The following is a 17,486-nucleotide window of genomic DNA, read 5'->3' on the forward strand; positions in this document are numbered from 1 at the left end:
TCCAGACCCTTGGCCTCACGCTTTTTGCGGCTATCACGTTTGGTGCGTTTCGATTTCGATCCATCAGCTTGCGCAGGGGCGTTACTAGTAGGTATGGGAGAAGATCTCGCATTAGAATCGGGAAAGGAACCGGTGAAGAATGGTGTTCCTCCAGGAGGCAAGATCGGAGAGTTCAGGTTAGACGAGGGTGCAGAGGACCCAGCCGGTTGTGTGGAAGCCATTGTTATTTTGACCCAACTAGGGCAATGCTCAGTGTGAGAGCGTATAATCCGGAGTGATATCAGATATGATAGAAGTCAATGTGGAATACTTGTTTGTGGGAGCCCAACACGGTGTAATTTGCGCATATGATTCGGTATCAGCAACGACAGGGAAAGCCAGCTGGATATACTGCAACCACAGCTTTTTCGTATTGAATGTACAGGCCTCGGAGTGAAGCAACTCTATCAAGAGTACTAGAAGCCTTGGTATATGATGAGTGGAGGTGATGTTACAGTATCAAGGGTAACCCGGGGTCGCAATAATGCCTGTGGAAAAAGTCAAAGAAGGTCAGAATCACATGTGAAGCTAGTGAAATCCAGAGCTATCTTTGTATTCTCATCTTTGGGTTCACAGCTGATTCTCCAAGGGATGTTGAAGGTACCATATGTACTATGCCTGAACACCATATAGATAGTTGGAAATGAGGAACGCGGAAGTGGGTTCGGAGTGCCCTGGGACTCACCACAAGGGCTGCTGGTCAACACGACTTTGAACGAGCTCGTTGGATGTATGAAATGGGCCGCAATCAATTTTTGGACAGCTGTATAAGGTCAATTAGTTGTTGGTTGAACTCTCCTTGCAAGCTTCGCGGCCCCTCCTGCATCACATGTCTGTTGTTTATGCGCAAGTTGCATGCGACGAGCGGAAAGTAATCTTGCCGCCGATCTAAGGCGGTGAGCTACAATATTGCCGGCAGGTGTCGAGGGCCAAGTGGTGCCCCGGGATAAGAGGGGCAAAGGCGGTATCATGTATCATCCAATGATATATAGATTTAACAAAGCGGTGAGAATCGACTCCGCTTTGGCGACGCCAAAAAAAAGAGCTCGACAAAAAATTTGAATCACATGACCTGGAAATTTACACACATTTTCGTGGAGGTTGATACCCGAGAGAGAGAGACGATCCACGCTCGCAGTGCCTATCATCCGGTGATTTGGTGGATTTGGTGCTAGCTGGGCCTTTTGGTATCATACAAATCTCGGACTAATATATACACATCCAAAGGGGCACCGTCACCATGCCCAAGGCAACATCCTCTCGCTCCGCCGCCGGCCGCCGGCACAATCCTCTAGCTGAGGATTATATGACTGCTGGTCATCTAAGAACTCAATCGGCCAAAAAGTCCAGTCGCAAGTCTCGTCAGGAAGATGAGCAAGAAGATGGGGAGCGCTTCGTTGATGCGAAGATGTCCCGGAAGATCCTGCAAATCGGACAGGAACTGGCTGATGAGGATGCTGAAGAACAAAGAGCCACAGCAGGCGCCGCTGCTGATAAGACGAACGCAGCCTTTGATTTTGAGTCTCGCCTGGAAGGCGATGAGGCTTTTTCCGATGACGAAAAATTCCAAGACGACCAATGGGACGACGATGAGGAAATTGAGGAAGTCGTATGTCACCGGACTGCACCAAAAATCTATGGGAACCCTTTTTGCTGATATGCCGAGTAGGAGGTTGACCCCGATGACCTTGATATGTTCAACAAGTTCATTCCTGCCGGCGACGAAGACCCGATATTTAACCCCAGTGGGCCCGAGGCCGAAGGTCAGACTAGGAACCTAGCCGATCTCATTCTGGAGAAGATCGCGGAACATGAAGCGAAGCAGGGCGGAGAGAGCGGCGGGCCCTTCATTCAGGGTGGTGGATTACCAGAAGATGCTGTTCAAATACCCGCGAAAGCGGTGGAGGTATATGAAAAGTGAGTATGGATTGCGCCGCGCAGCGATTCACGCAAGGCTAACAGAAAGATTAAAGGGTCGGCATGATACTTTCTCGCTACAAATCTGGACCTCTTCCGAAGCCCTTCAAGATCCTTCCTTCCGTGCCCAACTGGCCCACCCTTCTCGATATTACACGGCCGGAGTCTTGGACGGCCAATGCTGTCTATGCCGGTACCAGAATTTTCATTTCGTCGAAGCCAGCAGTCGCACAGGAGTTCATCTCGACAGTGCTCCTTGACCGTGTCCGGGAGGAAATTCATGAAACCAAGAAGCTCAACGTCCACACCTACAATGCGTTGAAGAAAGCGCTATACAAGCCCGCCTGTTTCTTCAAGGGCCTGCTCTTCCCCTTGGTTTCGAGCGGAACCTGCACACTACGAGAAGCTCACATTGTCTCTTCTGTCATTGCACGTGTCTCTATCCCGGTCTTGCACTCAGCTGCAGCATTACTCCGCATGTGTGATCTCGCTGCTGAACAGTCGTTGCGCTCCCTGGAAAGTACTGGTGCAGTGAATATGTTCATTCGCGTTTTTCTGGAGAAGAAGTATGCGCTTCCCTACAAGGTGATTGACGCCCTCGTTTTCCATTTCCTGCGCTTCCGTGCTACCGACAATGATGCCATGATGACCGATGGATCCCGTGAAGCCAACAAGGTTTACAAGCTTCCTGTCCTTTGGCACCAGTCCCTGTTGGTGTTTGCGCAACGCTACCGCAATGATATCACCGAGGATCAGCGTGAGGCGCTTTTGGATTTGCTTTTGGTTCGTGGACACAAGGATATCGGACCCGAGGTCAGGCGGGAATTGCTTGCAGGCAGAGGACGGGGTGTGGTTGCACCGGATCCGGAGAACCAAGGTGCTATTGATGCCGGTGATGATACGATGGATGTCACGTTATAGACGAAATGATGCGGGACCGCGTTGAGAGTATAAACCGGGGGCCGAGACGAGGTGCCTCCTGGTGACTTCGAAAATTTGCATCTTGCTATGGATTCAATCACGACTCGTGACCGGCATGGGCGTTATCTTTGGGCTATTGATTTGTTACATCCATTTCTTTTGTTTCTTAGGCACATATTATTCCCACGGTTACACATGAGTTTGATAGCTAGCTGCTCTCACTTGATGAGCACAGTAAAAGAAAGAAGATAAGATTCAACCCTACTCTTGGATAGGAAAAGAGGAGAGTTGGAAAGAAAAGGTTGTTAGTCACGTATAACATTGTTCTCATAAGCGCATGCCATAATTCATACACCATCCATTCCTACGTTCCGACGGAGTGCAACAAAGCGCGAAGGGGGCGGCCCCCAACCTGACAGGGCTAGTGCATGTATGACTTCTAGAAGCGTTATTAATTAACGACGGGGATGCTTTTTGCTCCCTCTCCCACACCCCCTCTGTCTCTCAATCAAGTGTCTATATTGCGTCGGAGCTAATATTAATATAACGCCGAAGGGAGACCGTCGGACTTTAATTATTTAGAAATCAGACCATGGGCCTAGTGGTAGATAGTACGTATTCTGTCCTGTGTATGCGCAATAATTTACTCCGTCGAGGGAGACCCCCGTGTTTCTGGTACATTCCACCCGCTAACCCAGTCGGTCAAGGAATGCGGGAAATTCAACAGATAGCAGTTCCAGACTCCAAAGGGAGGTCTCGACGGCCGGTGGCCTCCCTGCGCCCCTCTTGTGGTCTCAACTTGCAATCTTGCGGATCATACTCCGTAGATACTTGGTAGATGATTGCCGCACTTTACTCCATACCACTTTGTGCTAGTCCAATTCCCCACGGTGATTATTCTTCCGATGCTGCCTGTGCCATTTTTATCTCCCGCACTGCCTCTCCTTGAACAACCCCCGCCGATGTCTTACTTCGTCTGGCAATTAAATCCGTAAGCTTAGTAGTATTCTGTCTGCATTACAACTTTGCTTTCTCTCTTTTTTTGTGTGTATAATCTTACTGAATAGACAGTTCCAATAGTAACAAACTGTTTCCGATCGGTAAGGCTTTGTTTTTTTCATTGATGTTATCATTACCATTCAAGTGTGAACGCGTCTGGACTCTCTTATTGTGCACTCCTTTTGAGTGTGGCATCCAGGGCTGGGTTGAAGAGTCTCCAGGGGGCAAAGAGCGTGAGTGGCGTAGTTCATTGGGTGACAGACAAAGTGAATTCGTGGAATTAGATCCACCGTGGCGCCATTCTTAGACTCGGGGAGGGGGGTTCCACCTTGAGAGCGAGACTTGTCGCAGGTAGAGAGGGTTTTGAGACGGAAGGTGTGTAGATGGGGCCAGAAGGGGGCTTTCCACTATTGTGGTAGGGGGAAACACACTTGGGGTTCTCCCTTCGCAGTCCCTCCCTCTCAAGCATGCTTACTGTGTAAAGTTACTGGGAACCACGGTGCTCGGAGTAATTTACCGTACGGTCAATTGGGGCGCAAAGGGGCATATTCACCCAACCGGACGTTGCATAGGGGCGTAATGGGTCTGTAATGGTTACCGGAACTTGGCTGACGACGATGACTCCGCCCCCTTACTTGCAGGGAGGCGGCCTGATCTGACCACGTTGGCCTTTTAAAGAGTCGCTCACTCCCCCAGCTCTCACAGTCGATCAGGAAATCGTCCTCACTCCCATCTTTTTATTGTTCTATGGTTCTTAAGGACACCTGTCCTTCTTGGCCCTATCCTTCTTGTTGTCTGGTACACTTGACCCCAGGCACCACTTGGCCAGGCCTGGCCCCCCCAGCTTCCCCCGTTATGACACGGTGGCCTGTGTTCCTGTGACACGGGCAAGCAGACGTCCTCCACAAGCTGTGTCGACCTACATCACCGTCCTCCCTTGCAGTGCGGTTAAGATAAGGCTCATAGTAAATCGATTGATCCACAATTAAAGATCAATCACCTGTCACGCTTGAAATGATGGAAGAAGCATTCTCTCCAGTCGACTCCCTCGCCGGCTCCCCGACGCCTGAGTTGCCATTGTTGACAGTGTCCCCGGCGGACACGTCGCTTGATGACTCGTCAGTACAGGCAGGGGAGACCAAGGCGGAAGAGAAGAAGCCTGTGAAGAAGAGAAAGTCATGGGGCCAGGAATTGCCAGTCCCGAAGACTAACTTGCCCCCAAGGTAAGACATCTATATCCATAATAGACTATGTATGTATGTACACGATGCTAATTCGACATAAAAGGAAACGGGCCAAGACTGAAGATGAGAAAGAGCAACGTCGTATCGAGCGCGTTCTTCGCAATCGTGCGGCAGCACAAACATCACGCGAGCGCAAGAGGCTCGAAATGGAGAAGTTGGAAAATGAGAAGATTCAGATGGAACAGCAAAACCAGTTCCTTCTGCAACGACTATCCCAGATGGAAGCTGAGAACAATCGCTTAAACCAACAAGTCGCTCAACTATCTGCTGAGGTCCGGGGCTCCCGTGGCAACACTCCCAAGCCCGGCTCCCCCGTCTCAGCTTCTCCTACCCTAACTCCTACCCTATTTAAACAAGAACGCGACGAAATCCCTCTTGAACGGATTCCTTTCCCCACACCCTCTATCACCGACTACTCCCCTACCTTGAGGCCTTCCACTCTGGCTGAGTCCTCCGACGTGACACAACATCCTGCAGCGGTGTTGTGCGACCTGCAGTGTCCGTCGCTGGACTCGAAGGAGAAGGAAGTGCCCTCTCTCTCTTTGACGTCGGCTCAAACCCTGAACCTCACGCTGCCGATGATCTTGCAGCTCCTCTTTCTGACGATGACTTCCACCGCCTATTCAACGTTGATTCACCCGTTGGGTCAGATTCTTCAGTCCTTGAAGACGGGTTCGCCTTTGACGTTCTCGACGGAGGAGATCTATCAGCATTTCCATTTGATTCTATGGTTGATTTCGACCCCGAATCTGTTGGCTTCGAAGGCATCGAGCCGCCCCACGGTCTTCCGGATGAGACTTCTCGCCAGACTTCTAGCGTGCAACCCAGCCTTGGCGCGTCCACTTCGCGATGCGACGGGCAGGGCATTGCAGCTGGCTGTTAGCGAGCAGTTTCGCCAGGGAGATGCATCGGCTGTCGATGGTAACGGAGTCCAATGGAGCTGGGAGTCTTTGTTGACCTTGGCGTGGACGATAGACCTACTCGAACAGCCGGGACGACGCAAACGAATCTTGAGCGGTTTGAAATCAGCGAAAACTGGACGGCGAAGTAATATTGGCAAGTCTCAAAGGAGTACACGGAGTTCATGGAGTTCACGAAGCACCCAAGAGGCGTTGACGTCTCTCCTTATGGGCAAGCATAGTTGAGGTTCCGGCTGTAAATTATCATAAATCCTTATAATTTTATTCTAGATTTCAATACAGCAGTTGATTGTCTGCTCATCATCCTTCTTTCGCTTTTTTGACCGACAGACCATGAGCAGGTTAATTTCAGATCCCGTTGGATTTGCAAGCAGCTGGGTTCTATAGTAGTGTAGTTACCACATCGGTTCTTTAGGCATCAGCGGTGAGACTTTACTACCATTATTGTCAATTGTCGTCGGCATGCAGGTTGGAGTGGCACCTCCGCGCGCAGCGGATACGGCAATCGGGATGACGTTGCCACGCAGTCCCCCGCCCTCCCATCTAGACTGTCTGTCCGATCGGGGCTGGATGTTGCCTCCCGCTCCGTATCTTTTGACCCCAACCTTCCTAACTCTCTCATGCGCCCAAGCCTCACTTTCTGCTTAGATACCCTCTCGCGCCCTCTCCAGTTTCTTTGTCACCATGGTTCGGAAGGATCCTATCTTTGAAGCCCGCACCAATGTCAAGGTAGGCGGTGCCCCATTATTCCCCCTCTCTGCGGCAACGTTTCAGCGTCTGCCCGTTTACGAGCGCACCCTTGGTTTGAATTATCATCAGTTGACTAACGTTATCATTGTCCTGCATTTAGCTACACTCTAATCGACTGAAAAAGGAGGCCGCCCGTGCTGAAGCGACCTTCAAATCCGAGAAGGCCAAGGCTGATAAGGCCATGAAAAACCGCGAATTTCAGATCGCCCGCATTCATGCCGCTTCTGCCGTACGAGAGAAGCGCAGACAGGTGACCCTCAAGGCGGAGGCTGCCCGAGCAGATGTCATCATCAACGAGCTCAAGGCTGCGCAGAGCACTCGGGACACATCTCGAACACTAGCGTTGGCATCACGGGGCTTGGATGCTGCTTCCAAGAGTGTAAATCTTGAGAGCTTGGTTTCCCATGCGAACAATTTCCTGGCGCGCTCTGAAGATTTCAAGATTGCTAGCAGTGCGATCGAGGATGTTGCACAAGGGGTCTCTTTGCAGGAGAATGGCGCAGAGGGTGAAGCCGATGTGGATCGCTTGATGGAGCAACTTGCTGATGACGCTGGGGTGGATCTCCGGATGGCTTTGGAGCAGGATGCTGCTGCTGCTCCTAAGGAGGAGGTAAAGGCTCCTAAACAGGTCGACACTGAACTTGAGGATGGGTTGGATGCTAGGCTACGCGCTCTCAGGGCAACCAACTGAATTTCACCTACTTCGTTTCTATTGTCTTCTAGTGTCACGTTCACTTTGGCATTATCTGTTGATATTCTTTCGGTTTCGGCGAACGATAGGAGTAACTAACAGCGCGTTGGGTATATGCTGGGTCGAGGTCTAGTTGCTTTACATGATTTGTTGGTCCTCGCAATCTCTTTCATTACATCCCTGTGAAAATCGCACTTGCTGCATACATCCATAGCCATGCATTTGAAGGATATCCAATGGTCAATCTTACAGGAGAGACGCACTTTTTCTCTGCACAGACACTGTTCGCGTGGTCTATATACCGGCTTCACCTATATTGTCATTTTGGCCTCTCTCTCGAACTGGTACGTTCTCTTAGTTACGTGCTCTATATTCTGTCCATCAATGATTATGGGGGCATGGCTATAAAGAGATTACATGCCTGAGACATATGACGTTTAATTCATATTCCATACGCTCATCTCGGGAGACTATCGTCGATATTAGGCAAGTTTTTCTGAACGTAGTGACACAGACAATTTGTATTAATACGGCATCTTGTCTAGCTGTGTAGTGAAGAATTCTCAATAGGCGCAACATGATACTTATTACCCCTTCGTAGCTGTCTTAGGCTGATAGAGCTTAAATTAAAGGCCCTCTTCAACGAGCAAGCCCGGCTAGCTCAATCGGTAGAGCGTGAGACTCTTAATCTCAAGGCTGCGGGTTCGAGCCCCGCGTTGGGCTTTCTTTTTCTTTTTTTTCCCATCGCAAAGTCAGTCTGTCAGTCAACTCACCACCACCCGGCTAACAAACATAACTTAATCTTCCTTTTCCTTCTCCCGCCCGTCTTTTGCTAGGCCTGTACCTTGTGCTGCCGATCTAGTCGACCTTTCGTAGGTATCATTTTACAGTGCTAGCATAGCTGAGACGCTTTTCCGAAGCCACGGCCGTTGCCTTCCGGATGTTGTTCCGCCGCTGTCTATAAATGCTGCGTACAATATGTTTCCGTGATCGTCAACCATCAGCCACTGAAAACAACTTTTGATGACTCGGTATGTTTCCTAGGTCCAGCCACGAACGCCGCGACAGCGAAAAAGATATAGCTGAAAAATACAAGGCTGCATGAACTAACTCTCGTAACAGGCAATGGATAGTTCCGCTGCGTTGGATCCCAACAAAGCATCTCATGGTCGACAAGCCGCCTGCTTGAACTGTARGAAAAGCAAGGTCCGCTGCAACCGAGGCCAAGATGATGCGTCGTGTAGCAGATGCAAACAGGCCAATGTTGAATGCATCATACCCAGCCACCATGTCGGTAGACAGAAAGGGGTCAAAAAGTACGCGCTAAACGCATTGATCTTCCGAGGACCCCAAGCTGACATGGTGAAAACCAGCAAACGCAAAGGCCTTGAAAAAGCATTACATCAGATTGAACAGGCCATCAAGAGACCGAGAAGCAATGCATCCGGGTCCGAGGCGGCCCAAAAGCTCATATCAGACCTTCAAGAGATGCTCAGCAATACACGAGAACAGCAGTTACACAGTGAGGCAGACGACCAGTCCGAGGATCGGTCCTATACATACCATTCGCCCCGGGATAACAATTTCGGCGATAATCTCTCCCTAGATGATGCAGAGAATCCTTTACAACTACTTGCACGTGCCTCCGATCTACAGCTATCGCCGAATGAGGCTCGTGATGCACACAGATGGCCACCTTCAACATTTCCCCAACCTACAGGCATGCTGCCGAGTAGCACCGAGGGAAGCGACCCTGCCGCGCAATCATATTTTGTTCCCATCCGGGCAAATCTGGATGTTGGCCCAGATATAGACCCCATTGACATTGGTCTTGTGACTCCGAGTGAAGCCGAATCGCTTTTCTCTTTGTATGTCCAATGTTGCGTACTTAGATTCGTGGCTACCTGGCTTACCATTGATGCTAGCTTTTATCAGAACCTCGCACATACTCGATGGGGCCTAGACCCTCTGGTACACACCGTCTCGTTTGTGCGGACCCAGTCTGCATTTCTATTCACCTCTATCATGGCCGCGGCTGCATTGTTCCTGCCATCTGCTACAGCACTGTCGAAGCGGCTTTCTCGACATTGCAAGTCCCTGGCCCATAATGTCATTGCCCGACGCCACAGATCGGTTGAGATCGTCTTAGCCTTCATGGTAAATGTTCCATGGATGGAGCCAGGTAGTTGCCTGGGGGATGACGATACATGTTCCTACATTGCCATGGCTCTAGCTGTTGCTTTAGATCTCTCGTTGAACAAGATTGTGCTTCCATCAACTAGCTTCGAGCATAGCCTTCTCAGAAGACTCGCTAAGGCCGAAACTATCGATGCAAAGAGAGCCCTATACATGGACCGATTTGATGGCATAGAACCGAACTCTGCATGGGGCCGAAGACTTCTCCGAAGGCGAGAGAGAACGTGGATAGCGCTGTTTGTTCTCGAAAGAGGGTAGGCATATCACCAGAAGCTCTGCTATTGCCTGTCTAACTTCATCTTGCAGTGTATGTTTAGCTCGCGGGCGAAGCTATACAGTCCCTTCAACAGCCCTTATAAACTATTGTGATAAGTGGCATGTATCCGATTTTGCAGACTCACGTGATGGGCCGATGAATTCAATGGCTGTGCTCAGGAGGAATTTGGTAAGTACACTGGCGGTCTCATGCGTACGGAAGGACCTTTCTGACGGGAGCGTACAGGATGGCCTTTTCCTGAGAGTAAAAGCCAACTGCGACAGCCACCAGGTCGCAGATGCCGGGTCTGAGGTAGCGCAATCGTACGTGTGCATCCCACAAGTTGTTGACACGCGAATACTCACGCTGTCCCTAGGATCAAGAATATGATTGAAAGCTTCTACGACAAGTGGTATGAGATATGGGCGCCTGAGATTGGGGAAGGTCACTGTAAGTCCCTTGTAGAGGTGCAACAGGCTCGCATTAACCATTGTACATCCGGCTAACCTACACCAAGCACGCTCCCTTCCACCCTATGTTGAAATCCTTGTAACACATACGAGGCTATCGACATATGGTGGTGTTATCAACCATCCTACAGCACCTTTGGAAGTCAAGAGATTCTTTCGTGCTGCCGGCCTTTCTTCTGCACTGAACGTTCTGAGAGCAGCTATACAAGGAGAGTCGCGATTGAAATCCATGCCGAATAACACTGTCATCATGATATCCTTTGCTGCATGCTCAGCACTTAGTCTCAGCGTGATGCCAGAAGACAGCAGGTCGAGTTTGGCGCCAAGTGTTCATAATTTGATCGAGGAAACTGCAGGTGTCCTTGAGCGTATTGGAGCTACTACCCGCCATAGAAATGGCGCCTCTGTTCTCTATGGGCGCTTCCTGAGAGCGCTTGTCAGACGCGCTCCTGTAAGCGCAGGCTCTCAGAACCTGAAGGTCGAAACGGGGCCGCTACAACCTCCGCCAGACTTGGATGGGTATTGCCCGGTGGCTTCCGGGACACAGCCATCCTCGATACCGACCTCTTTTATTTGGCCTGAACCACTCAGATTTTCTGCTATGTCTGATGACCAGATCATAGACGCAGTGAACCGAGCTGGCACCGCATTTGGGACATCTGTGCCCGATGTTCCACTGGATGACCTAATGACTTGGGACTGGTTCGATGTCGGAAATGCGGCAGATTTTGGCTTCTGAATGGAGGGGAGCAGATCGGTGGCTACGCGGATCGAGAAATGATCTCATTTCTGGTTCCGAGCCGAAAGGTCCTGGGAGCTCGGCCGCTCGGCGACTAGAAGTAGCGCCGAGTTCCGAGGGGCGCCGTTCTCAGCTTCCCATATTAACCAGCCTGGTTTCCTGCTTTTCATGGCTTAGTAGCCTCTGCAACATTTTTCAATCGCGATTAATTCATCCTATAGCCACGAGGAAAATGGCAACCATTCGATTATCCGCGTTGGTCTTGTCACGAAGGTTGATTGTTCGTCCGCAATGCTATCGACGGTCGCAACTTTCTCCGAGCCTGTATGCGCCTCTCGCTACTAGTATCGGTAGCCGGGCCAGATACTCAACTTCTACACACGAGCAAGCTCCGCGGGCCCCGAAGATTGACCGTGCCGCTTCAAAGTTGTTCAAGGATGCGGATGCGGCCGTGGCAGATCTGAAGAGCGGGTCAATCATTCTTAGTTCAGGCTTTGGCCTATGTGGTGTCGCAGGTAAAGATATTCTTGGTATTGCCAGATAATACTACCAGTTTATTAACCCATGAATCTATTGCAGAAACATTGATCTCTGCGATACACCGCAGAGGGGCAGACAACTTGCACTCCTTGACGGCGGTTTCGAACAATGCTGGTCTCGCCGGGAAGGGCGGGCTGTCTACCCTAACGCAAGCGGGACAGGTCAATAGACTGATACTTTCCTACCTGGGAAACAACAAAGCTCTGGAGAAGAAATACTTGACGGGAAATATTGCCATCGAACTGTGTCCGCAAGGCAGTCTGGCCGAGCGACTACGTGCTGGAGGAGCTGGGATCCCCGCATTTTATACCCCCACGGGAGTTCGTGAGTTTTAGAGTTCTTGATCGCTAATGGATACATGATGTATCTTACTGACTTGTTCTTGGCAGACACTCTGCTTCAGAAGGGAGAGATTCCGGTGCGTGTAGACGAATCCGGGAAGGTGCTCGAGCGTGGCAAGCCCCGCGAGACAAGAGAGTTTAATGGCAAAACTTATATGATGGAGACTGCGCTCAATGGGGATGTGGCGATTCTCAGAGCGTGGAAGGTAGACGCTGCAGGAAATTGTGTTTTCCGGTAGGCAATTCTCGACGCTCTTTTATGTACGTTGGAATGCTAATGATGTGACATAGTTACACTACGAAGGCGTTCGGCCCCATCATGGCGAAGGCAGCAGCCCTTACTATTGTGGAAGCCGAGAACATTGTTCCCGTTGGCTCAATCGACCCTAACGATGTTGATCTACCGGGAATCTTCGTTGATAGAATCGTCCCCGCAACCGATGAAAAGCATATCGAAATCAAGAAATTGCGGTCTGACAAGGGTGACGATGCAAACAAAAAGGCAGAGGACGCTGCGACTGTCCTACGGAACCGAATCGCTAAGCGGGCTGCTCGGGAACTCAAGCAGGGTTACTATGTTAACCTCGGAGTTGGTAAGGTAGTCCCTTAAGTCATAAATGCTGCTCGATATTAATGACTTCCCAGGTATTCCCACACTTGCCCCCTCGTTTCTGCCCGAAGATGTGAAGGTTTGGATCCAATCTGAGAACGGTATCCTGGGCATGGTAAGCCAATAATTCCCGAAAGCAATATGGGAAAGGAAATTGACATATTTTCAAGGGCCCTTATCCGACAGAAGAGGAAGTTGATGCGTAAGTGTCCCTATGTCACTGGCCAGTTATCATTGATGTCTTGGGGCACTGGCTTACTCCAATCCAACAGGGATATCATCAATGCCGGCAAAGAGACTGTCACACTGGTCCCAGGCGCTGCCACTTTTGATAGCAGTGAGTCATTTGGGATGATCCGCGGCGGACATGTAGATGTTTCAATCTTGGGAGTACGTGATAAACCCTGTTCATGATCGGCAACCGGGTGACGGAAGCTGACTGGTCGAACAACACAGGCTTTGCAGGTCAGCGCGAACGGCGACCTGGCGAACTACATGATTCCCGGTAAGGTGTTCAAGGGAATGGGAGGAGCCATGGACTTGATCTCCAACCCCGAGAAGACCAAGATTGTGGTTGCCACCAGCCACACCGCCAAGGATGGATCACCGAAGATTGTGGACCAATGCAGCCTTCCTTTGACTGGCGCCAACTGTGTCAGCACGATTATCACCGAACTGGTAAGTGGGAAAGGTGCCCTAGCAGATGACGGCAATCAGTAAGAATTGCAGAAAGGAAAGAATGAACTAACAGCAGGCTATAGTGCGTCTTCCAGGTCGACCGGACCAAGGGTGAGCTTCTCTTGACGGAACTGGCTCCGGGTGTGGAGGTCGAGGAGATTCAGGACAAGACTGGGGCGAAGTTTTCGGTTGCGGAAAACCTGGAGATCATGGAATGAGTCGAGGCTGGATGTATATATAATGGACCCCTTTTTACCTCTTCCCTGTAAATTTGCCTCTCGATTTTCTGAGTCGTCGCAGGTCTTCATCATCTTGATCTATACTATATAGCCAGGCAATGAACCACACCCATGATAGATTGATAGATTAATGATAACTTAACTCTCGGCCGCGCCGGCCACCCCTACCTGACCACCCAACTCGAGCAGAAATGAAGCTATCCAAATAACAATTTAATCAATAAAGTCCGCGTGCATATTATTACTTATAATAGAGTTTCGAATACTGAATTTCTCTTATGACAATTGGTTGTATGGCACTTACTGCAGCAGGAAGATATACACGTAGATGATTAAGATTCTGTCTTCTCTACCTGGGCCTCCTCTAGCTACTGTATTTTGTCTCTTACTTCCTGGGTTAAATTATCTCCTTTAAAGACTAGCTGCTGCTTTAATTGCTTCTTCTTTTAGAGCTACTTTTTATGCACAGCGCGTAGATCCCAGTTCTTCTTTAGTAGAACACTGTACCATGTCCTGCAAAGAAGATTAGAAGAATGCTCCACATTGATCTAATAATAAGATCTATTATATAAGGTATTCCTTTTCATTAAAAATCGATTTCTGAGCGCTATTTGGAGTTTCTTGAACAAATAGAGTACCGCGTAGTTAATTCTATCAAGTAGGATTGCAGCATAGATATCATGTTTGCAATTTCACTTCCAGAAGAACATTTGGAATCGCGGTGCCATTTGCCGGCATGGAATAAGTGAAGTTCCAGAACCTAAAATCACTATGGAACTGGTTAGCTTATGGTCACTGAACAGGACGCTGGAGGCTCTACTTAATGACTTGGTCGCTCAAGCTATACGAGATGTTCAGCGTCGTTGGGTCCATATTCCCCGACACAGTGACATTCAGGCCGACAATGTCCTGCCAGCCAGCCACATTCTTCTGGGTTTCAAAAGGAGATACCAGGAACTGAAACTGGGACGCCGACGTCCCACGCGGATAGGTCAGGTTCAGATAGCCGGGTCCAACTTCAGCGTTGAGAGCCTCCTCCGTCGCATACAGCTGTGAGATGTTAGCCATAACCTTGGATCAGCATCGGTGTCCTAGGTCAACTCACTGTTATCCACCCTATTCCAGCTCCAGTATCCCACTGAATGACAGCCGGGTTAAACTGCGATGGATTGATGGCTGGGCCACCTACAACAGACTCATTGAAGGTCTCCGCTCCAATGCTAATGCCTTCACTCAGCCACGCAGCCACCTGCCGTGGGAAGGAGTCATATGGAATAGAGTACGCGGATGTGTTGACCATATGCTCACCGGGGAAGGTTTTCAGGGCTTGGATGGCCGTTGACGGGACAAGCGAATTGTGAAAGTTTGACAGGATAGCGATCAGAGGCGAGATGGAGAAGTCGGAGTTGTGAGACATCATATACACCTGTATGTATCAGTTGTTAGCACCAGAAAAACACTAATGATCATTCTCCCTTCTCCTCACCTTATCAATAACAGGAGAAGTTTCTTTCCCCACCAGCGACCAAATATGCCCCGACATGATACCAAAGTACTTTTGCATATCAAACCCATAAGCCCGATCCCAGGGACCAGCAAGGTTTTTCAACCCAGCATGATACAATTCCCCGATAGTATCCCAAGTATCCTGCAACATCTCCTTCCCTTTCCCCTTCATGACCGAGTCTTCTGCAGCATACTTAGCCCACATAGTCAGCGCGATCAGAGAAACACCCGTATAAGTGGCACTGTTAAACTCCGAAAGCGTATCTGCGCGATCGAAGAGCCGGATGATCTCCGTTGCGTATGTCTCGCCCGAATTGGTCATATTCTGATCTCCAAGCTTGCGTCCCGTCCAGCCTGTGATGATGGCACGCATTAAGGACTGCGCAGCTAGTCAGTTAACTCACACTCAGTGGTACCAAGAGTCTGAGCCCTCACGCACCGGGTTCGTATACGACGGATATAGATTATCATCGTCCACCCCACCGACCCGATAACTATCCCCAACAGTGTCATTGTAAAGCGACGCATGCATCAGCTGCGTCATATCCGCATCTATCAGATGTGGGAACTCCTCAAGCGCAATGATGAAGGCCGTCCCAATGAACTCTCTCCAATTCGGATCCCAGGTATCATAGATAATGGGTGGGTAAGCTGAGGTTCCCACTGTAGGTTCTTCGGGGAACTGCTGGTAATCACCGTACCTGTGAGTGAGCATAGACCGGTGAGTCAGTTCTGATCAAAGGGAGGGAATGTCCTCTCCAATTGTGTCAACCACCCACCATTGATCACTTGTATCCTTGAACTGCGCATCTATCACGTTTCGAATGATAGTCATCGCCTGAGCTACATCATCGCCCTGATCCCGAGCCAACAACCCCACAGCATACCACACAGACGTCCTTGTATCGTGACGCAGCGCCGTTGCAGCACTCGGGTCATAGACGTAGCCCGCGGAGGCATCGTATATTCTATCAAGGTATTCCATGGACTCTGTGAATAGCTGGCATGTATCTGTTGACCAGGATGTCTGGCACCAGCTATTACTATTGCTAGTACTGGTACTAGCTGATGCCACCAGGGTGGATCCGGCGAGAGCGAGCACGAATGCTCTCAGATACCGCGACATTTTCCTAGCAACAACAGGCGAAACACAAGATTGAGCTAATTCTTCACAAAGTCCAAACGAGCAGCGGGAACAGGGGCAATCGGTTCTTTTTATCTACCTTTTATCCATCACACACTAACTAGTAGTAGTATCTGTGTATCTACATCATCGCTCTCCATTTGCGGGGGAAAGACAGCACAGCCGGTGCCCATTATTGGTGCAAGTTCTTTCCCCCCCTCTCCCTCTCTCTCTCTGTGGGGTTCGGGTTTATCGCAAGTTGTTGTCGTGGGTCTTTAGCCGGACTGGATGGACTGACTTTTCTATACCGAATAGTAATCGGGTTGGGATCGGCCGAAATGCGGGGTTGCAAGCGAGCTGGCATTTATTGATCCCAGTCCTATCTTTCCTTCTGTCTATCTATCTATCTATTTATCTATCTTTCCGGACTATCTGTGGATTCACCGAGAGGAGAAGGTATGGATGTATGTATGCATATACCCCTCAGTTGTACAATAATAGATAGGGTTATTAGCTTGTTCCATGCCCTTTTCGTCGGCTATGTCATTTAGATAGTAGTACAACCTCTGAAGATGGGGGTTTTCTTTGGAGTAGACAGTCTAAGCGTCCACCTTAGCTTGCCTGCAGTATAACGTAACTCCCGCCCGCGCCGGGGCCACCCAGCTGCGACGGGGTCAGAATTGAGTACAACAGTGTCAGAACAGAGCTGGAAAAATAGTTCAGTCAGAGTCAGAAATTCTGACTCTGAATAATCTCCCACAACTATTCTTTACTGTTATCTGAAGCTATTCTCAACTAACAAACATGCCACCAAACCAGTCTAAAAGGATAAAAGATACAGCGGAGCAAGAAGACAGGATTCTATTTACTATCAAGGCTTTAAAGAAGCATCAAATCTGTTTATTCGTGATGCTGTATATATTTTTAATATTCTGTGTTTTACTCTTTTGGTTCAATCCGGTCCAATCCAATTCACATCCTTATACCTGATCGAGCCCGCTAAGTAAGATGCTTGCAGGTGCTTCGCTGTTTGAAGCAAGAATATGGCCCAGAAACGCCGTCAAATCCTTCAAACTCGCGTAACCCCTTGAAACAACGCAAGCCACGAAGTAGGAAGTCGTCGCCGTAGCCAACCACAACCAGGTATACAATAAAAGCAAAGCAAAGCGTAGTCATACACAAGGTACTAACGTAACTCCCGGCCGCACCGGCCACCCAGTACACCGCCCAACGCGTTTCTACATGCAACCACTCTTTTGTTGAAAGGCTCTGAATTAGCAATGAGTAGTACGATGGTTCTAGGGCGG

The 17,486-nt window shown here is 49.6% G+C and overlaps 6 protein-coding genes and 1 non-coding gene across 7 annotated transcripts; 6 read left to right on the plus strand and 1 right to left on the minus strand.

Annotated features, from left to right (window-relative positions):
* Window positions 1–1,279: 1,279 nt before the first annotated feature.
* An01g00150 (uncharacterized protein) lies at window positions 1,280–2,877 on the plus strand (the record flags this gene model as incomplete). The annotated part of the gene is made up of 3 exons (XM_001388430.3): window positions 1,280–1,648; window positions 1,709–1,956; window positions 2,013–2,877. The coding sequence occupies 3 exons, from the start codon at window positions 1,280–1,282 to the stop codon at window positions 2,875–2,877; spliced, it is 1,482 nt and encodes a 493-aa protein (XP_001388467.1).
* Window positions 2,878–4,893: 2,016 nt separating this feature from the next.
* An01g00160 (uncharacterized protein) lies at window positions 4,894–6,003 on the plus strand (the record flags this gene model as incomplete). Its single annotated transcript, XM_059746072.1, has 3 exons — window positions 4,894–5,099; window positions 5,164–5,597; window positions 5,618–6,003. 3 exons carry the CDS (start codon window positions 4,894–4,896, stop codon window positions 6,001–6,003), a joined length of 1,026 nt encoding a protein of 341 aa, XP_059599567.1.
* A 721-nt stretch (window positions 6,004–6,724) lies between these two features.
* An01g00170 (uncharacterized protein) lies at window positions 6,725–7,481 on the plus strand (the record flags this gene model as incomplete). Its single annotated transcript, XM_001388432.3, has 2 exons — window positions 6,725–6,769; window positions 6,891–7,481. 2 exons carry the CDS (start codon window positions 6,725–6,727, stop codon window positions 7,479–7,481), a joined length of 636 nt encoding a protein of 211 aa, XP_001388469.1.
* Window positions 7,482–8,131: 650 nt separating this feature from the next.
* tRNA-Lys (CTT) lies at window positions 8,132–8,204 on the plus strand. The gene has a single exon. It is a non-coding gene; the product is annotated as a tRNA-Lys (tRNA).
* A 402-nt stretch (window positions 8,205–8,606) lies between these two features.
* On the plus strand, window positions 8,607–11,142 carry An01g00190 (uncharacterized protein; the record flags this gene model as incomplete). Its single annotated transcript, XM_059746184.1, has 6 exons — window positions 8,607–9,349; window positions 9,407–9,931; window positions 9,984–10,122; window positions 10,225–10,256; window positions 10,310–10,383; window positions 10,451–11,142. 6 exons carry the CDS (start codon window positions 8,607–8,609, stop codon window positions 11,140–11,142), a joined length of 2,205 nt encoding a protein of 734 aa, XP_059599568.1.
* Window positions 11,143–11,433: 291 nt separating this feature from the next.
* On the plus strand, window positions 11,434–13,529 carry An01g00200 (uncharacterized protein; the record flags this gene model as incomplete). Its single annotated transcript, XM_059746247.1, has 9 exons — window positions 11,434–11,466; window positions 11,658–12,006; window positions 12,072–12,258; window positions 12,315–12,616; window positions 12,669–12,748; window positions 12,804–12,835; window positions 12,906–13,023; window positions 13,090–13,311; window positions 13,395–13,529. The coding sequence occupies 9 exons, from the start codon at window positions 11,434–11,436 to the stop codon at window positions 13,527–13,529; spliced, it is 1,458 nt and encodes a 485-aa protein (XP_059599569.1).
* An 837-nt stretch (window positions 13,530–14,366) lies between these two features.
* Window positions 14,367–16,182, minus strand: An01g00210 (uncharacterized protein; the record flags this gene model as incomplete). The annotated part of the gene is made up of 5 exons (XM_001388435.3): window positions 14,367–14,600; window positions 14,656–14,976; window positions 15,037–15,435; window positions 15,496–15,757; window positions 15,836–16,182. The coding sequence occupies 5 exons, from the start codon at window positions 16,180–16,182 to the stop codon at window positions 14,367–14,369; spliced, it is 1,563 nt and encodes a 520-aa protein (XP_001388472.3).
* Between the last annotated feature and the right edge of the window lie 1,304 nt (window positions 16,183–17,486).

The sequence above is a fragment of the Aspergillus niger genome (assembly GCF_000002855.4).
Source record: "Aspergillus niger supercontig An01".
NCBI lineage: Eukaryota > Fungi > Ascomycota > Eurotiomycetes > Eurotiales > Aspergillaceae > Aspergillus > Aspergillus niger.